The sequence below is a fragment of the Tinamus guttatus genome, unplaced genomic scaffold (genome assembly GCF_059628265.1).
Source record: "Tinamus guttatus ecotype Peru unplaced genomic scaffold, ASM5962826v1 Tinamus_guttatus_pri_ptg000027l, whole genome shotgun sequence".
NCBI classification, from domain to species: Eukaryota; Metazoa; Chordata; class Aves; order Tinamiformes; family Tinamidae; genus Tinamus; species Tinamus guttatus.
The window spans coordinates 4,104,328-4,121,609 of NW_028288561.1; the positions used below are offsets into that span (position 1 = coordinate 4,104,328).

General features: G+C 36.7%; 1 protein-coding gene across 1 annotated transcript; it reads right to left on the reverse strand.

Moving 5' to 3' along the window:
• Nucleotides 1–306: 306 nt before the first annotated feature.
• LOC104571379 (translocating chain-associated membrane protein 1-like 1) lies at nt 307–12,106 on the reverse strand. Its single transcript, XM_010218471.2, has 11 exons — nt 11,958–12,106; nt 8,025–8,085; nt 6,694–6,812; nt 5,280–5,396; nt 5,133–5,191; nt 4,279–4,363; nt 3,853–3,923; nt 3,652–3,756; nt 2,568–2,711; nt 1,644–1,804; nt 307–426 (listed from the first exon to the last, which is right to left on the reverse strand). Exons 1-11 carry the CDS (start codon nt 12,075–12,077, stop codon nt 353–355), a joined length of 1,116 nt encoding a protein of 371 aa, XP_010216773.2. The 5' UTR covers nt 12,078–12,106; the 3' UTR covers nt 307–352.
• Between the last annotated feature and the right edge of the window lie 5,176 nt (nt 12,107–17,282).

Here is a 17,282-nt window from a genome sequence, read left to right on the forward strand (position 1 = left end):
GTGCAGAAATTAGGTTTTGTAAAAACAAATGAACAGATTGCTTAGATTTAGATAGAATCCTGAGGTGTCTCTAATGCGAACATTACAGAAATCAAATCATTTCTGATCACACTCTGATCACAGAGCCAGTAATTCAAACTGTTTTTTCTGTTCCTGTTGTCAAAAAATAGGGAATTCTAAGAAGGCTGCTAAGCTAACCTAGCTTAAAGATGATCTGGTATCACAAATGCTAGTTATTAAATGAGAGAAATGTTTTAAATATAACCTGATAGTGTCCATTAATATAATAAGATATCCAAATAATACTTTTGCAGGATCAAGTTTTAAAGTCACAGTCTTCTGGCAAATTAGCTTATACTGGTTTCAATTTTCTTATTCGTAGTGATGCTCCATCTTCAAACTTTGCTGCTCCATTAACAAAGTTAGCTGTAATTTTAAACAGGGACAATTAAATTTCAGGAAGAAACACAACTTGACTTCATCTTGAAAAAATAAATACGTACACTGAAATTAGACTAGAACCTCAAAAATACTTAAGCATCTGCTTAAGTAACTTGTAGGCAGGTAAAATTAAGAACTTCATACAAAGTTGATAATAATGGAGGTTAGACAAAAGTTACTTTAGTGCCCTGCCTCCAAAAGTACATAACAGCAGAGGTTTCAGGAACAGTATTAACAGCGCAAATAGAGTAGTTCAACCAACATAATTCCCCTCAAGTTCCAGAAAAATGAAAGTTTTGCAATTTAGGCCTCAGGAAATCACTCTTAGACCACTGCTTTAATAATGCCTACTGACAGGCTGAACCCTTTGGAATTAATATCTTTATTAATACCTTATCGAATGTCTTCAATAATACCTTTGCGAACTTCTGAGGAAATTAGCTCTATGATCTGCATTTTATATTCTCCTTTAGTTTTAAACATACTACTTGATAATTTCATTGAAAATGCTCTAGCCTTACGCTATGAGAAATAGGAAACAGTCACTTGGTATTTGCCTGCTCAAATCCCTTAAGGTTTTTGAACTCAATTGTATCTCCTGTCAGCTACTTTTTTTTCAAGCTAGGTGATTTTTAAATTGTCCCCTTACTGTCATCTTTTTTTTCTGGTATCTTTCTGATGTTAGTCTAAGTCTTTCAGATGAGGTCACCAAAAGGGCATCCAATTTCAGGATGTAGATGCACAGAGCGATTTAAACAACGGCACATCCCAGCCAGTCCTTTTTTTTTTTCCCTTGACTGCAGCAAAGCATCAACCTGATGTTTGCAGAAAAAAATACTGACTTCAAAAAAAAATCTTGACAGACAAATGCTTATTTGAAGAACAATGTTGTATACATATCAATTTATTTCCTTAGAAACATTCCTTGCATTTAGATTCATGCAGAGTTCAGCGAATAGCACTAGTCCTGAAGATATCTCAGGATTCTTCAGCACTAACATTAAACACAGTGTGCTGTCTTGCTAGCAATATGGAGTAAGAGAATAACATTTTCCAACTTTTGAAGAAGGTGTAGTGTTATCTATATTTTCTACATATCAAAACATAGATGCCATTTATAAAAAAGAAGTTAGATATGAGATGATATATTTTGTATAAAAACACTTAGACTAGAAATAGCTTAAGAACCTTATGCCACTGACCTCTGTTTGGTTCCTTTTTTGTTGGTTTGCTCCTTATGTTAGTTATTTTTTTCTTAAGAATCTGGTTTTGAACATTCTCTCTCCATTTCTTCAGCTGAAAGTTTATAAATTTCCACATCATCCAGGCTTGTGTTAGACAAATAGCAGTCAGGCAGCTAATCCTGAGGAAAAAAAAAAAAAAAAAAAAGGTTTGAGAATTTAGAGACAATTAGATAAAAGTTTTAGTTATTCATAAACATACTGCAAGCCAGTACATGTTTTCTGTTTTTCCAAACAATTAAAATCTTCAAGCCAAAGGAAAATAGGTGTATCAGAAGGCTTTATCCAAGATGGGATATGTTATCATATGAGAAACAAATGGGAATTATATACAAATACAAGCAATCTATATACAAATATAGAAGCAATCATGTTTATACATGAGTTATGATCTTAGATGCCTTCTCTGACAAATCAATAAAAATAAGAAATCACACAGATTCAAAACTCTTCCCTCCTATTTGACCACAGATTTTTTTTTTAAAGAGTGAATGTTAAAGTAATGAGCTTATACTGCAAAGAGAAACATTTTAGGATAGTCCCCATCAAAAAATATTTTAAAATGATGATATTAATGTTTAAATGATATTATGCCCCTAAGTAAAGAATTTCCCTGAGATTATCATCCCAGATTTTTGGATAATAATCAATTCAGTAAAAAGAAAATATTTTCATCTTATACTTCCAATATCATCTGCTCTAATTTTATGAAAAAGATAGAATAAAATTGCCCTTCTCATTAAAAACTCAGAGGAAAATGTCACCTCTGATGCACAAAGAGAAGGAATGTCTTCAGAGCATGTTATCACCTTGCATTGTTTTATTAAAAGACAATTTGAAAAGCACATTATACAAAAGCATGAATGTCTACTAGCCTTGTTATACCTCACAGTGAGTACATTGAAGCTGACATCTGCTATGGCAAAATCTGGATTCTCTACTCTTGCCAGACCAAATCCAAATGTGAGGACAGATAAAGTTAAGGTCAAAAGACGTGCCATCACAAAAAGTAAAGCCCAAATGGTAAACCTGAAAACAAAATAATGAAATTAATGTGCTTTCTCCTTTCAGACCATTTATTGTCAATAAAATTAAGAGCACAAGAGCTTTTCAGTAAACCTCTCAATAATAGGGAAAGGAATAGACCAGTGGTTGCAGGAAAACTGACCTCTTGGTCTTTTCCAAAGCATTCCATCCTTCCTCAAAGTGTTCAATACAGAGTTTACATTCAATATAGAGTATGTGAAGTATGTAACATAAAAGCATCTTGTGAAAGATTAGAAGGAGCAGCACCATTGAATTGCCTCAAAGGAGGTGCCTATTTCTAAAGGATTACATGAAAGAAAAATGTGCATGAGAATCCCTTCTAGGTAGGTAGTCACACAGCAGAGGAAGAACAAAAAAGACACAAGAACACCCAAAGAGGACAATGCTGGTTTATTCATATCAGAACCTCCAAAAGCCTTTCACTCAGATAGTGAAACAAACCCAACCATTCTTAACATGCCTTACAGTTACCTATCTCAGTGCGACTCCTTCCTTTCCTTAAGGATATATTATGTTTGATACCCCTTCTTTTCAGAATAGTTGAATTCCTTATGGGGAATGTTCATTTTATTCTTGGTTGGCTTGTTTAAAAAACAAGTGTCCCTATATACATTTATGAACACTTACACAAATGGACAACTTGCAGAAGCTGAAGTAGCTGACACAAATTTAGATGGGACTTTAACAAAAGTCTAAACAGAACCTCACTGATATCTATGAAGTTGTGTATTTGGTCATTGACTTTCTATAGTGACAATAACTTGCTGGAATTCCAAGCAAGTAATAACAGGCACAGAAAGCACGAGGTTTGCTACCTGAACATTTGTATATACTTGCCAATACATTTATACACTACAATTACAAATATATTTATATGCAAACAGTACCCAAAGTTCTAAATATTAATACATGCAAGATTTACCCTTTTTGTTTGTTTTCATCACTGAAGTAGAAAAGGCGTGAGGCATGAAAAATGAGTTCCACTAAATAGTGAGGTACCATGAGAATTAGTCCCAAATGCTGCAAACTATAAAACAGAAAAAAAGTTTTATATATATAATTACATAATAGAATGGTGAAGTTAATAAACTTACCCATTCAAAATGATTGTGCAAGCACTTACTTTAAAATATAGGCACCAGAGATATGAGCAATGTAAAGGCAAATATAACACAGCTGCCTTGGAACATCTTCCTAGAATTAGAAAAATTATAATGTACTGTTATAGTTCAACTGTGTTATGCAAAGCAAAAACATGTAATTCATTAATATTGATTATTTTTCTCACTACTGCATAAATCTTTGGAAGTATATCCCATTTTACATGTACAGACAATGCACACAGTCTGACACAGACTAAGTATACAAGCAAATACAAGGAATTAAAATATAAAAGCAAATTAAAACATATTAATAAAATGAATATCTGAGAATATGAATTCAGATGAATGTATAAACAGGAATATTTATCTAGTTATTATAAACAAAAATATTAATATGAATAATTGGATAATGTTTCATTAACTGTAGCGAGGACTTCATTCCGTACCTTTCGGATCTTCTGAAAGTAGAGCTCCGGCAGCGCATGAAGCCAATAGGCTATCTGGCAAATATAGAAGAATTTTACCTGAAAACTAAACGACAATTCAGATGAAGAAAACAAAAACAAACAAACAAGCAAAAAGACTTTTCAGGCTTTCAACATGAGATACAAGTTTTGAATTCACTATCTTAAAATAAGTAATTCTGACTAATTATATAACAATATTCCAAAATCATAGGAGCTGCAAACATAAAATTAGCTCTATAGTGACAGTATGTTGAATTCCATACACTTCTCAATTACGTGTTTGGAATCACTTTTTGAAATAGCATTAAAACAAAATCAGGATACTCCTTGAATGATGGAACTCCATTCTTTAAAAACCACATCCTCCTCTTCCACGTACCACACTCACTTAAAAAAAAACGAAGAGTTGGTGGTAGAAGGGGCAAACAAAACAATTTCATACAGCATCCTAGTAACAATCAAGTTATAAATCTTCTCTAATTTGATCATTCATCCTCCCCCACACATACGCTTCTTTATTGTGAAACACCTCAGCTGTCCTTCTGCACATACCCCCTTGTAAACACTTTCATGCTAAGTCAGCTGCTGTGGTAAAACTAAAGACATGCAAATATCTGCTGGAGTGTTGTTTAAGCACTGCAAATTATCTTTGGAGAGAGTAATGCCCAGTTTTAAACAGGAGGGGAGAAAAGAAAAAAGAAAGAAAAAAAAGAAACCTATTTTCACCTAGCTGTCATTCCTACAGTGTACCAATGTCAATATCTTTTTATTAGTCTCATATCTGCGCAGTTTAAAACTGAATCACTAGAAGTATCAGTTTTAAAAACACTTACAGCATACGAGTATGGGGATAGTTTTTCCACAGTGAGGTTGGTTTCATTGTGAGTTCTTCCTAAAGAAAAATGTCAGTGATTTAAGGACCTTCTTAATATTTTAAGCCTATTCTCTAAATAAAAAAGCAATTAGGGTGACTTACTTACTGCAGTCAAGATACTTGCTCCCCATGTAAATGACAACAAGTAGAAAAGTGCTAGTTGTCCTGATTCATTGAATTTGCTGTGCTTTGTTTTCGACAAATGCAGACGTCTATTAATTTTCTAGAACAAAAAGCAAAACAACACATTTAATTTCCAAAAAAAAAAAAAAGCTACTTAGCAGTTAGCACTCAATTTTGTACTTTTACTTCACTAATCTCACATTCCTCAATGAAAACATATATCTCCAGCTTGATCTACAGAATAGACAGATCTGTATATGAAAAATAGGTTCAATAAAACTTGCTGCCAAAGTAAACACGTAAAACACTTACATAATAAAGCCAGACACTTGTATTCTTGTATTTTTTCCAGAATCAGAGTCATATTGCTAAATTCTTCAAATCTCTTCACACACTTAAACACATCTGAATTCCTGTGACTCAGATGACCTATTTGTGAAGTCTTTCCAAAGCCATGCAAAACTAACTTGCGTTCATGATGACTTTAACTTTTACTATGCAACTGAGTTGCTGTAAAACAGCACATGATTAAGTTATTGAGGCTTAACTGACAAAAAAAAAAATCCATCCCACTGCAGTGATTTTAATTTTCAATCCTCCAAGAATACATTAAAAACCTAAAGCAGCAAGCCTCCTTCATAGGCATTTTGAGCTCAGACAAGAACGTTCAGTATCCGTTACCGTAGAATAATGGAACTTACGAGTGAAAGAAAGATTCAGTCTAAGCTCAAAGGCTTATTGGCCAAAATCCTCATGCAAATAAAAAAAAAAAACAAAAATGAATAAAAAAAACCAGAAGAGAAAAAAAAAGAGAAATACTGATAAAACTCACCATCTAAAATTCTGATGCTGCTTTGTTTTTATTTTAAAGTAGTGCTAGCAAAAACAGGTAGTATTTATTTTGTATGTTGCAAACTGCAAGCAAGTGATTGCACATGTAGTTATGCACAAAAGAGTATAAAACAGTCAGAACATTTCCAAAAAAAACGCTTAAGAAAACCAAATACTCTCTTAAAAAAAAAAAAAAAAAAAAAAAAGATAAATAATAATTTACATCTAGGATATCAAAGACCATTTGTCAGTTGATTACCATGTTAAGTGCTTTAGGGATATGAGGTAACACATACACCTGTTTTTTTCCCCCATCTGCCTATGGTAAAAAAGTACCACTGAAAAACATTCGAGAAAATTTTAGGATATATAATTATGCAAATATCAAAGTCTATTTATACTTCTGTCAAAGACCAAAAGAATCAATCAGAAGAGGGCTTGCTAAATGTTAAGCTATTTCTAATACCATGGCTTATCCATTTTACACACACACACACAAATGCTAAGCAACGATAGCTAAAAGCAGTATGTTTATAAAAGTAAATTATGCTCAGAAATAAACTTACATCTAATATGTATTCTTGTATTACAGCATGCAGAATAATAGCTATGAGCATGTAGAAGAAAATAGTGGCAATGTCTTTGGGACCGTAGTCATAAAAATGAACGTGTTCACTCTGGCCATCTGAAAAAGAAAAAAGTCTGCATATATTTTACTTTCTTAGGAATAGATATTTTGTGCAATTGAGAAGCGGCACTGATGACCTGTGCTTTTGGAAGCTAGGCTGAATTAACACAGGATATTAGTTTTAAATTTTCTGGTAGTGGCAAAATGATTTCTGCACTTGATTAAATAAAGTGGATCCTCTGTTCCTTCAATAAAATGACAGACTTCTAAATCTGGAGGGAATGGCTGAGTGGTTGAGAGCAGTACATTGAGATGTATTGTCTATCCATTTCTTTCAACCACGCCATATCCTAATATATCTGAAACTTAGCTGCCTGTCTGGAATAGGTGCATCATGGCACCTATTTTTCCAAAATACTGAGAAGATTAATTTCTTGGAGTACACATAAAATTGTCTATGGTGAAATAAATTTATGAGTTTCTTTTTAAGATAAGGTTTGTTCTAAATTGTGATGAAAGGATGAAAAGACTGGGGAAAAACATTATTATAAATACAAATTTATACAAGTGCATAGAGGCTAAAATGAATTAGTCATGTGTTATTTTAATAGAGGTTAAAACATCGATTAAGTTTTTATTTCTGTAACTTTAGTTATGTCATATTTTAGAAATAGTGTATGATTATTAATATTATTATGAAAACACACATATAAATAGAGAAATCCCACTAGCTGCTTACCAGCCATGTATTTATTACTGCAGCTACAAAAGATGGAAGAAATGAAAATATTTAGGGGAAGAAATCCATACTCATCTCCCTCATATTGCTATCTAAAATCATGTTTCTAAACAGCTATACCAGTTCTTCAAGAATTATAATGTGGTATTACTGAAATATATATATATATATATATATACACACACACATATATTAAAGAAAAACAGAAATAAGCAAAAGGTATTTAGAAGTTAACAAAAATATTTTACTATTCGGTAACTTCGCACAGTTTATGTCAAAAGCTGACAAGTTTCTTGCTACAAAATCATATTTTAATGCAATGTTAACTATGGGAAAAATAACTGAGTAGTAGTTACAAGCAACAAAGAAAACACTAGAATGTTTTGCTAAATAAAATATTAATAAATCTAAAAGCAGAAAGACAAACATGAGAATGCTACTCCATTATAAAAGTTTTTATTATTTAAAAGTAATTTAATAGTTGGGTTCTTGAATTACACAGAAACAGAATAGGTTTGACTTAATCTTACCAACGGCATAGGTGACATTGTACTGCACGGTGATAAATATGATGACGTACTTGGCTGTGACCTGAAATTTAAAAAGAGACAAGATATCAGATATTTCAAACTAGCTAGACCATAGACACCCCAAAGTAGACAATTATGCCATCAACAAATGTTCTCCCACACATGATTTAAATCAAAGGGTTCCCAACACTGCTATTCATCTCTCAAAACCGCAGAGGCTCTCACCATGTTGCAAATCCTTTAATATTTGTTGTGTAGGGTCAGAACTTGATTTATGTTCCCTTAGCTAAGGCTCAAATTACTCTCTGATATACTAAATAACATCTTAAAAAAGTGCAAATGTCTTTCATTTATTTCAGAAGTTAAAAGATCCTTTACACTAACATAGGGGGAAAGCTCCACTTAACCTTGCAAGGTACTTAAAACAATGATATATTGGCTAAGAGTGTGTACAAACAGTGCATTCAAAGCAAGACAGTAAAACCAAAGGACACATCCATAAATTTTCTTGTATAATAAATATAACAAGAAAAAGCAAACTTTTCCTAAAAACTACAGCATACTCCAAGTAGCTCATGGCATACTACCATATTATTTTTTCTCCAGTGGCAAAACTAGTTAAAAAGTTTTATCAGGAGACAAAGATGGCTGAAATTCTTCCCATTCCCACGCTTCAGTCTATTTAACCCTTAGCTATGGCAATGAACCTGCTTATGATCTGGCTTACAATATGGCTTATAGGGTCTATAATTAAGTAATAAGGAATAAACATATATTTAAGCTTAATTGAAAACATTTCATTGATTTGGTTTGCAGGACTTCAAAAACCACTGTACTCATCTAACAGAAAAATCGATAAGCTATGATGTGGAAATAAGTGAGGAAAGGGGAAAAACTAACCATTTTCATTGCTAAAGAAAATGCAACATGGAACTATATTCTCTGCTGCCAATGGTAAATACATTTTTGATTGCAAGCACTCCATTATCTAGGGCATAAAACAGAGATGAAAAAGAGGCATTGACTGAAAAAAAATCAACATGAAGAATAACTTCTTGCATCTTTTACATTTTCCCTTAAACTGTTTCATAGGGGCAACTTAAAAAGAAATATAAGCTAAGAAAAAGAGTTATTTTTCCTCGTATATTTCACAGTCTAGTCTAAAGGTGTAATATCAGAACATAGAGGAACACGTAAAAAAAGCACAAACATAACCAGCTACAAAGTAAGCAAGTGGCACAACAACACCCTTTTTGTTGGGTGTACAAGTACATTGCTTGGGAGTGCACCTGTGAAACTAAACTGCAGAGCAGTCATAATACTGAGGAGCACTTTTAAAATGAATTCTCATTAAGAGAGAGAGAGAAAAAAAAAAAAAAAGAAGTTTCTGGCATGCAAAATTGCCTGCCTGCCACTGCAGTTCACAAGCAAACTAAGTCTGTACAAACCAGCACTGTCATCAGAGGAGGGATCTGGCCTTTCCTTTTATTGCCCCTTGGTTCTTGACTCTGTACCACATTTGTCATCACAAGCAGCTGTATGGTGAATTGTGCAGGTGAATTACATAGGTTATAACACTAACCTAGCAAAACAAGGTGGAAGATAAAGTATTCACTTTAACAAAGATGAGTTTCCATATCTGCTGCACTACTTAGCTACACAGATTCTTGTGTCTGCTTGAGGAGGAGAACTTGCAACTTAAAAACAAAGAAAAATAATTTAAAAAACGGAGCGAGAGTGCAAAGAATTCATTGTCAACTTCTTTCTTGAAGTTCCCTGCCTTGAAGGCAGGGAAAATCTAAATAGTTGCATAGACATTGATGCTATCAGCACCTTGTCAAAACAGAGATGCTGCTGTCAGCCAGGTAGGAGTTGGGACCCCAGTAATAGTCTCCTTTGTAGCAGAGTACTCAGCACCATGGAAGGTCCTCTCCATCAGGGGACGTGCCCGCTTGCTGCCACAGCCCATGCCAAAAGGGAGCTCTCTGACAGCCTCAGCACTACGGAAGTGGCCAACACCTCTGTCCTCGCTGTACTGTTTTTTGAGACTACAGGCTGTGCGAGAAGCCTGGTTACAAAATCTGGAACAACTCAAATTACAAAAACAACAGAAGGAGGAATCTGTAAGTCAACAGAAGTATTGGTCACAACTCCATAACTCTGAAGCCTGCACTTTATTAAAGTATACAGAATACTCATCATTACTTAATTAAAATAAATCCTAAAGTATAGGAACAAATCTCAAACTTGCAAGTAAGTTAATAAGATTTTTTATATATACATATGCGTATATATATATTTGGAAATCTGCCACTGACAGCTGCAGTTGAAATCACAGTAAGCATAAAATGCTGTGAAGAGCATTAATAAATAAGTTTTTTTTTAAAGTAGTAATTCAGTGCCCAAACTTAAAGCCTAAAAATAACTTCATTTTAATACAAAGAGGAAGTCAAGACCAAAAGGATAACAGCTGTGCAGGGTAAATTCTATAACATTTATGAAACACCCAGTATTTTGTCATTAAAAATGTCACAAAATATACTTAATAACCTTGAGATTTATTCAGAGTAGAAATGAGATTTTCTGCTAATTATGTTTGAATTTAACTAACATTGACTCACTCCTCTTCCTATTAAAAAGAAAAAGCTTCATAACCAGGACAAAAACATGCCGGGACTCTGCACAGTCCCTCCTAGTAGTTGTTGACTTACAGAAGCACAACTTTTGTGTTCATACAAGGCCTGAGCTACGACAAATGGAATTTTGAAATTGAACTACAGAAAAAAAAATATTGCTTTTAACAGTAGAGACACACAAGGCAACCTCACTACAAAGCAACATATACAGGAGACGTATAGTTCTACACATGTAGAGGCATCCCCCATTTGTTTTATCCGAGGTACAACCAAGCTCTTTTCTCCTTCAAAGCAAACTAAAAGCCTGTATCACCTTACTTGCCAAACTCCTGGGTAATTTATTTTGAAACCAAACATCTGTATTTCACACATTAACTTGTATACCACAGAAACAATAACGTGTCAACACTGGATTTGTCTATCTCTTTGAAGGAAATTGACTGTCACTCAACAGTCAACTCCTTTCAGCTGAACTCAGCTCTTTATTCTATTCCTGCACAGTATCCTTTATAGTTTCAGATACGGTCAAGATAAAATTTTAAAAATACACTCATAGAGAAGTATTTTCTCTCAGCATTTAAAAGTAGTTTTATTTTAAAATGGTCTTATTCACCTGACAAAAAAAAAAAGTTGAAATATTTTAACCCATTCACAAAGCCCTCCCTCTCATGCATCGCCAGCCTAACAGAGCAACAACACACAACTCTTGTCCCAAAGGCAGGGAAAGGATGCCTGAAAGGGAACACTTGGTACCAAGAAACAGGCAAGCAGCTTGCATATAAACTTTATAGTAACTTTTAAATACAAAGGGAAGCAGGAAATGAGCCCCAAACGGAAATCCTGCATTTTTCCTTCAGGCTACCCAGCCCTACGGGGCTGACGGCAGCAAGTGGCTCTTGGTTACCACTTGGTTTGAGCCTGCTCTAAATATTAGGGCTGTTGAAACTGTCTTTCCAGCAGTGCTCCTAACCAAGTGGACTTCGCAACAGGGAAAAAAAACATAAATATACACGTGTATGTATACACTCTCACAGACGGCCAAGAGACACACGAGTCTGCGTTATGCAAAGGGGCAGGGGAGTGAGGAGCGTTTTTTATTCAAGGGAACGGAACCAAGTAAAGGAGAGTTTAGCGGGGCGAAAAGCGCGGGGACGAGCGAGCAGAGAGGCAAGGCGGGAGCGAACGGAGCCGCAGCTGCGGGTGCGCGCGGGGCACGGCGCCGGGCCTCGGGAGAACCGGGAGCAGCGAATCGGGGTGAGGGCCGGTGGAGCCGCGTCCCGCCCGTCCGCGCCCGTACCTCGAACATGAGCCCCAGCAGGAGGCCCACGGCCAGGCAGGACACGGCGTCCGCGTGGTTCTGGATGAGGAACTCGTGGCTCAGCACGGGCGGGCTCCTGCTCTTCCTGCGGAGCCCCATGGCGGCGGCGGCCCCGTCGAGGGGAACGCGGCGCCCCGACCCCCTGAGGGGCCGCTCTCCCCTCACGCGCAGCAAAAACGACTGGCCCCGGGACACACCCCCTGCCCTACCTCAGCCAATCAGCCTGCGGGAGCCCCCTAACTAGCAGCCCAAGTAACTAATCACCAGGCAGAGCGGCGCCAGGGGGCGGGGCCTCAGCGGCGCTCACGATGGGAATCCGTCAAGACGGGCTCCGATATGAGTGACGCGAGCTCCAACCAATCCCCTGCGTGGGTGGGCGGGGCTTCTCGGCAGACCCGCCCCGCAGTGGGCGGGGCGCGGACCCTGCCGGGGGCGGTTCCTCCGGGCGGCGGTTGTGGGGAGCGGGCGAGGCTGGTTCGGTGCGGTCTGGCCCGGCCCGGCTCGGCCTCGTTCGGTCTTTGCGGGGCCGCGCTCGCCAGAGCGAGGAGCGGCGTCTGGGCTCTCGCCAAGCCTGCGAGATGGGAGGCACGCTGGGCGGTCGGCTGCCCTCGCGACTCCGCGGAGCGCCGCCTGCGCAGGTGCCGCCCTTGGATCGGCCTCGCGGCCCCGCGCCGCCCGCCCCGCCTCCGGGCGGCCTTCACCACCGCCCCTTTCGTATCCCTTACCCCAGCGTGGAGGGAGAGGGGTCGAAAGCTGATCTGAAGGTCTAGGAATGTGCGGATCTGCCCATCCGCAGGCTCTAGCTGGAGCTCGGGACCGAAAGTGAAACGAATCGTCAGAAGTCTGTGAGGGAGGCAGAAGGGGGAGGCTGGAGCAGCAGGTGGCTTCGTAGAGAAGAGGGTTGAAAGGAAAAATAAACCTTAGGCTGCGTCTTACAAGCACCTGCCTCCCCTGCCTGCCTCCCGTGTGGTGGCCGGTGTCGTGTCGGCTGGTTCTGGAGGAGGGATGATTTACCCGGATCCAGGTGCTAAATAGGACCTAAAATGCAGTTCAGTTTAAAGGTTGTTCTGCTACTTGTCGATTGTTAAATGGTTTATGGTCACTGAAAGAGTTTTCTTGTATTCCACAATTTTCTTTCTGTTACTTTTTCCTAGTTATTCAGTCTGACAATGCTCACATTCCTCCCCCCCCCCCCCCTTTTTATTTTGAGTTTCAGGCTAATGTGTTCAGGAAACTGGATTTTCCTGGTGATTTTAAGCGTTTGTATGGCTATTTGGGGAAGCAATGACCATGCACGTTTCTTACCTCAGCCAAAGAGAGATATTCTAAATAAAAATATTTGCAGTAAGTCATTTATCAATGGTTATTTTTTTTCTGAAAAGGAGATGATAAAGTTGTAAGATTTTCATAGTAGACTTACTGTTTTTCTTTTTTCCTAAGTTCATAGTTCTTAAGCTAGAAAAGTACACCCAATTGAAAACTAACTGTGATTCAAAATATTTTACCCATTTTCTTCTGGAAACATACTAGAGATAGAGGAAGGTAATGCTAGATAGGAATGGGAACTTTCAGTTTCAAGAAACACAGACTTGGAGGGTGATTTTGTAGGCTAGAGTATACCCATTCAATGTAAGTTGAACCATCTTTGTCCCTTACCAGGGAGCATTAGTTAGATTTCTTCTATCCAACTAGTTACATATATAGTTCGGATTTTTATTGGCTTTCTAGAGAGAAAAGAAAAACTGTAGGGGCTTAAGAATTGATCTATATTTGTATGGCTTCTACACTTATAGCTTTGCAGATAATCTCACTTTCAGTATAAACTTCATCTATCATAGATTTGCTTAAATTTCAAACGAGCAGTATTGATTAACTTTTTATTTTGAAACAAAACTAAAGAAATTTAGGAGCAGCTAACTTTTATCATCCATTCCTCACTTACAGAGGTAAATGTTTTCTTACACGAGATGGAATTTTAACACGTTACCTGCATTAACAATTTATAAATAAACTAATAGTTATCTCAGAAAAGTGAATCAAGGTAGATTTGCTAGGTATAAAACTCAAAGATTTAGACACTAAGATACCACAAGGCAATGGGGTATGATAATTTACAGTAATATTAAACTGAAATTTGAGTTCAAGTACCTACTTCCAGAGATACTCAGTGACTTAGGGCTTTCTACATGCACAAATTTAAATTTATAGTATTGATGTACTCTGTATGCACAGGAGGAACTAACAGCTATCTAAACTGACTGTTTTGAGTTGATAGAGGTGTTGAACCTGTTTTTGCATTAAAACATTGTGTGTGGAAGGCAAAGGGGAAAAAAAAGATTTAAGTCGTAGACTACCTTTTTACATATCAGAACCCTCTGGAACTCTGTGTTCAAGTTCTTTTTTTCTCTGGCAGTTAATGGCAACATCATGTTAGGGTAATGGAGTCACCTGTTCTTCCTGCTGTGTGCATGATGTGCTTTTTCAAGAAGACTTGAGTTTGCTGGAGTCTGTCTATGGCAACTACATAAATACATAAAAAGAGACTAGGGGAATGCCATGCTTCTGTTACCCGAGAAAAAGTAGTAAATGTAAGTATCTTTCCTGAATTTACATTATTTAAGATTTAGAAACTGAGAAAGCTGTATGTACTTCCATAGCTTTTGTTTGCTTGATTGTTTGTTTTGTTTTTTTTTTGTTACCTAATTTCCTGCCCACTTTGTAATTCAGTGTCTGTGTTACTTAAGCTCTAGGTTGCAGGTTTGGAACCCCAAATATTTTGCCTTCTGTGTTATACTTGGGCATCTTCTCATCACTGTTTCTAAATTACATAAAGGTCATAGCAATAGCCTTTCCTCTTTGTTTCTTTTTCCATGTAGTAGAGCAAGTAGGTTTTCCTATAATATTGATGAATACTTGTCCAGCATTAGTTGGTTGGTAAGGTTGCTTCAGTTTTTTCTACCTCCTAGTGGGCCATTTCCATTGTCCTATGCTTTAAACAAATTAACTTAGCCAAGAAGGCTATTCCTTGCAATTTTACTTGTTTTCATGGATGTTCTTTCTGCAAGAAAAGTAAATAAATGCAAAAGCTTAACCTGCAGTTATTTTTTTTTCTATAGATTTATCATTGTATGTATTAATGCCATTCGCAGAGCTGTAGAAATTGAGCAGAGATCTGACTGACCACGCTGAAGTAGCTAAGAGTGACCACCTTCATTCCTTTATTTTATGCTTCAGTTAAATAAAATGAATTAATTCAGAATTTGAGTAAATTCAGAAAAGGAGATCCAGCCATTTTCATGAGGTGAGTAAACCCGATTTAAAAGTCATTAAGCAAATACATTCAGTTTGACTGCATGATTTGCTTTTGTGTGTGTGAGGGGGGCAGCCAATATTTATTTATTTATTTCCTTGTTGTACTAGACATTTTATAAATAATGAGTAGCATAGAGACCTCCTTTAGGATAATTTAGTATCTAAAAAGACAAGATAAGTTCACTGTGGGGAAGAAACAGGCAAATGTCATGTTACCACTTTGCTGCTCCTGCTAAAGGCCTCCTAAATCACCTCTCTAGGTGATTTCTCCCTAGTCTTCAGCTGTAGTTGTGGAGCACAAGGAGAGGAAGCACCATTTGGATGCGACTGAAATGAGGATCATTTCCCTTGACCTGTTTTGGACCTAGAAATATTTAAGGGTGAGGAATTAATCTATTTTAGCCTGTTTTGTCCTATTCCTATTCTCAGTATACAGGATTTACAAGTACAAAAGGGTCAGGACTTCTAGGCCATGCTTTGTAAAGTATTCTCTTTTCACCAGACTTTCTGCTTGGACTGAATCTTCCTGAAGTTACTGAAATTCCAGCTTATGTGGCAGGAAAGGTCCCAACTTAGTTTGAGAAGGATAATGACAAAGTTTAACAGTTCATGTCTGATGTTTTCACCTATTCCTTACCTACAGGAAAACACTTGAACAGGACAAGCTTATTTGAAACATTTGGAAATTAATTACAAGAAAAATAATATTCCACTACAAGAAAATTAATAGCGAATAAGCAGACAAAGAATTTCAAGTTAAACAGTTGTAGCTGGAATGAGGATCATGGTAGCCCACCATCATTGCCGATTGGAGGATAAAATAATTAGCCGAGCTTAGAGGAGGGTTTTTCTATTACAGTATGATTTTTCACAACTGAAGCTAGAGTTTTGGCCCATTCTCCAGTATTGTTGTTTGGCATATTGTTATTATTATCATTGCAGAGTTAGGCTTCTAAACGGGGTGAATGATTAATATGTTTCCATGTGATATTGCTGGCTTTTCATAAGCCGCTAGAAAACAAATGTTTTACGTTGTAAAGATTGAAATTCAAGATACAGTCACTGAGTAAAAGTGCTACTTGGTTTTACAAAAAAATAATTGTTTGAAAAAAGGAATAGAAGTTTTGTGTTGACTTAAAAATAGTGAATTCTGCATATTCTGTGCTGCAATTTAAGAACCATCGGCCTCTTTCTTGAAGCTCTCTTATCTCTGCCAAAAAAGAAAACAATTAATAATGTACAGGGTAGGTCATATAGTTGTGTGGGGGAAGTGGGTATGGATTTGTGCCTCCGCCCTATAATTAAAATGCTCAATGCGAATCATATATCCCCCCCAAAAAAAAAGAAACCCAAAATTGTTGAAGTAGTTGAAGTCATTTTAGTATAATATGTAATTGAATGGTAATTGTAGAATATTAAAAAGGCAGATAATGCGCTAGATTTTAGGTAGGATATAAGAGTGAAAAGCTATCTTGCTCTTATGCAAAAGGCAAAAGTAGAAATCCAGTTCAATGTCTGCATCTGGTAATCAATGGCTGTGTCTTATGTAATGATGTGCAATTTCTGTGGTGACTGATTGCAGTTTTTATTTAGAATCTATTAGGCAAATGAATATTATACTTGCAGAGCAGGTGGAACAACTGCTGCATGCATTAACATGGTGCATTCTTAAAATACAGTGCTTCTAGGACAAGCTTCTAGATCTCTGGTTTTATAATATTTGCTTTGTTTTGAGGCTGTCTTTCATAGACAGAAATCCTATTTAGCTTAGTATCAATCCTTTGTTTTAAGGGTGCCTATTAAGTGAGGAAAAGCACAAACAAGTTTATAATACTGTATTTTACTGTATTTGGAAGATTTTTGACTTTTTCGTCACAGAATGAGAGGTTCTCTACATGGAAAAGAGGTGGTGAATTTGAAGTAAAATGATTTGTTTGGTGGGAGTTAGTTATATTTAGAAAAGTCAGATTATCTTTTTTGTATAAAATTTTC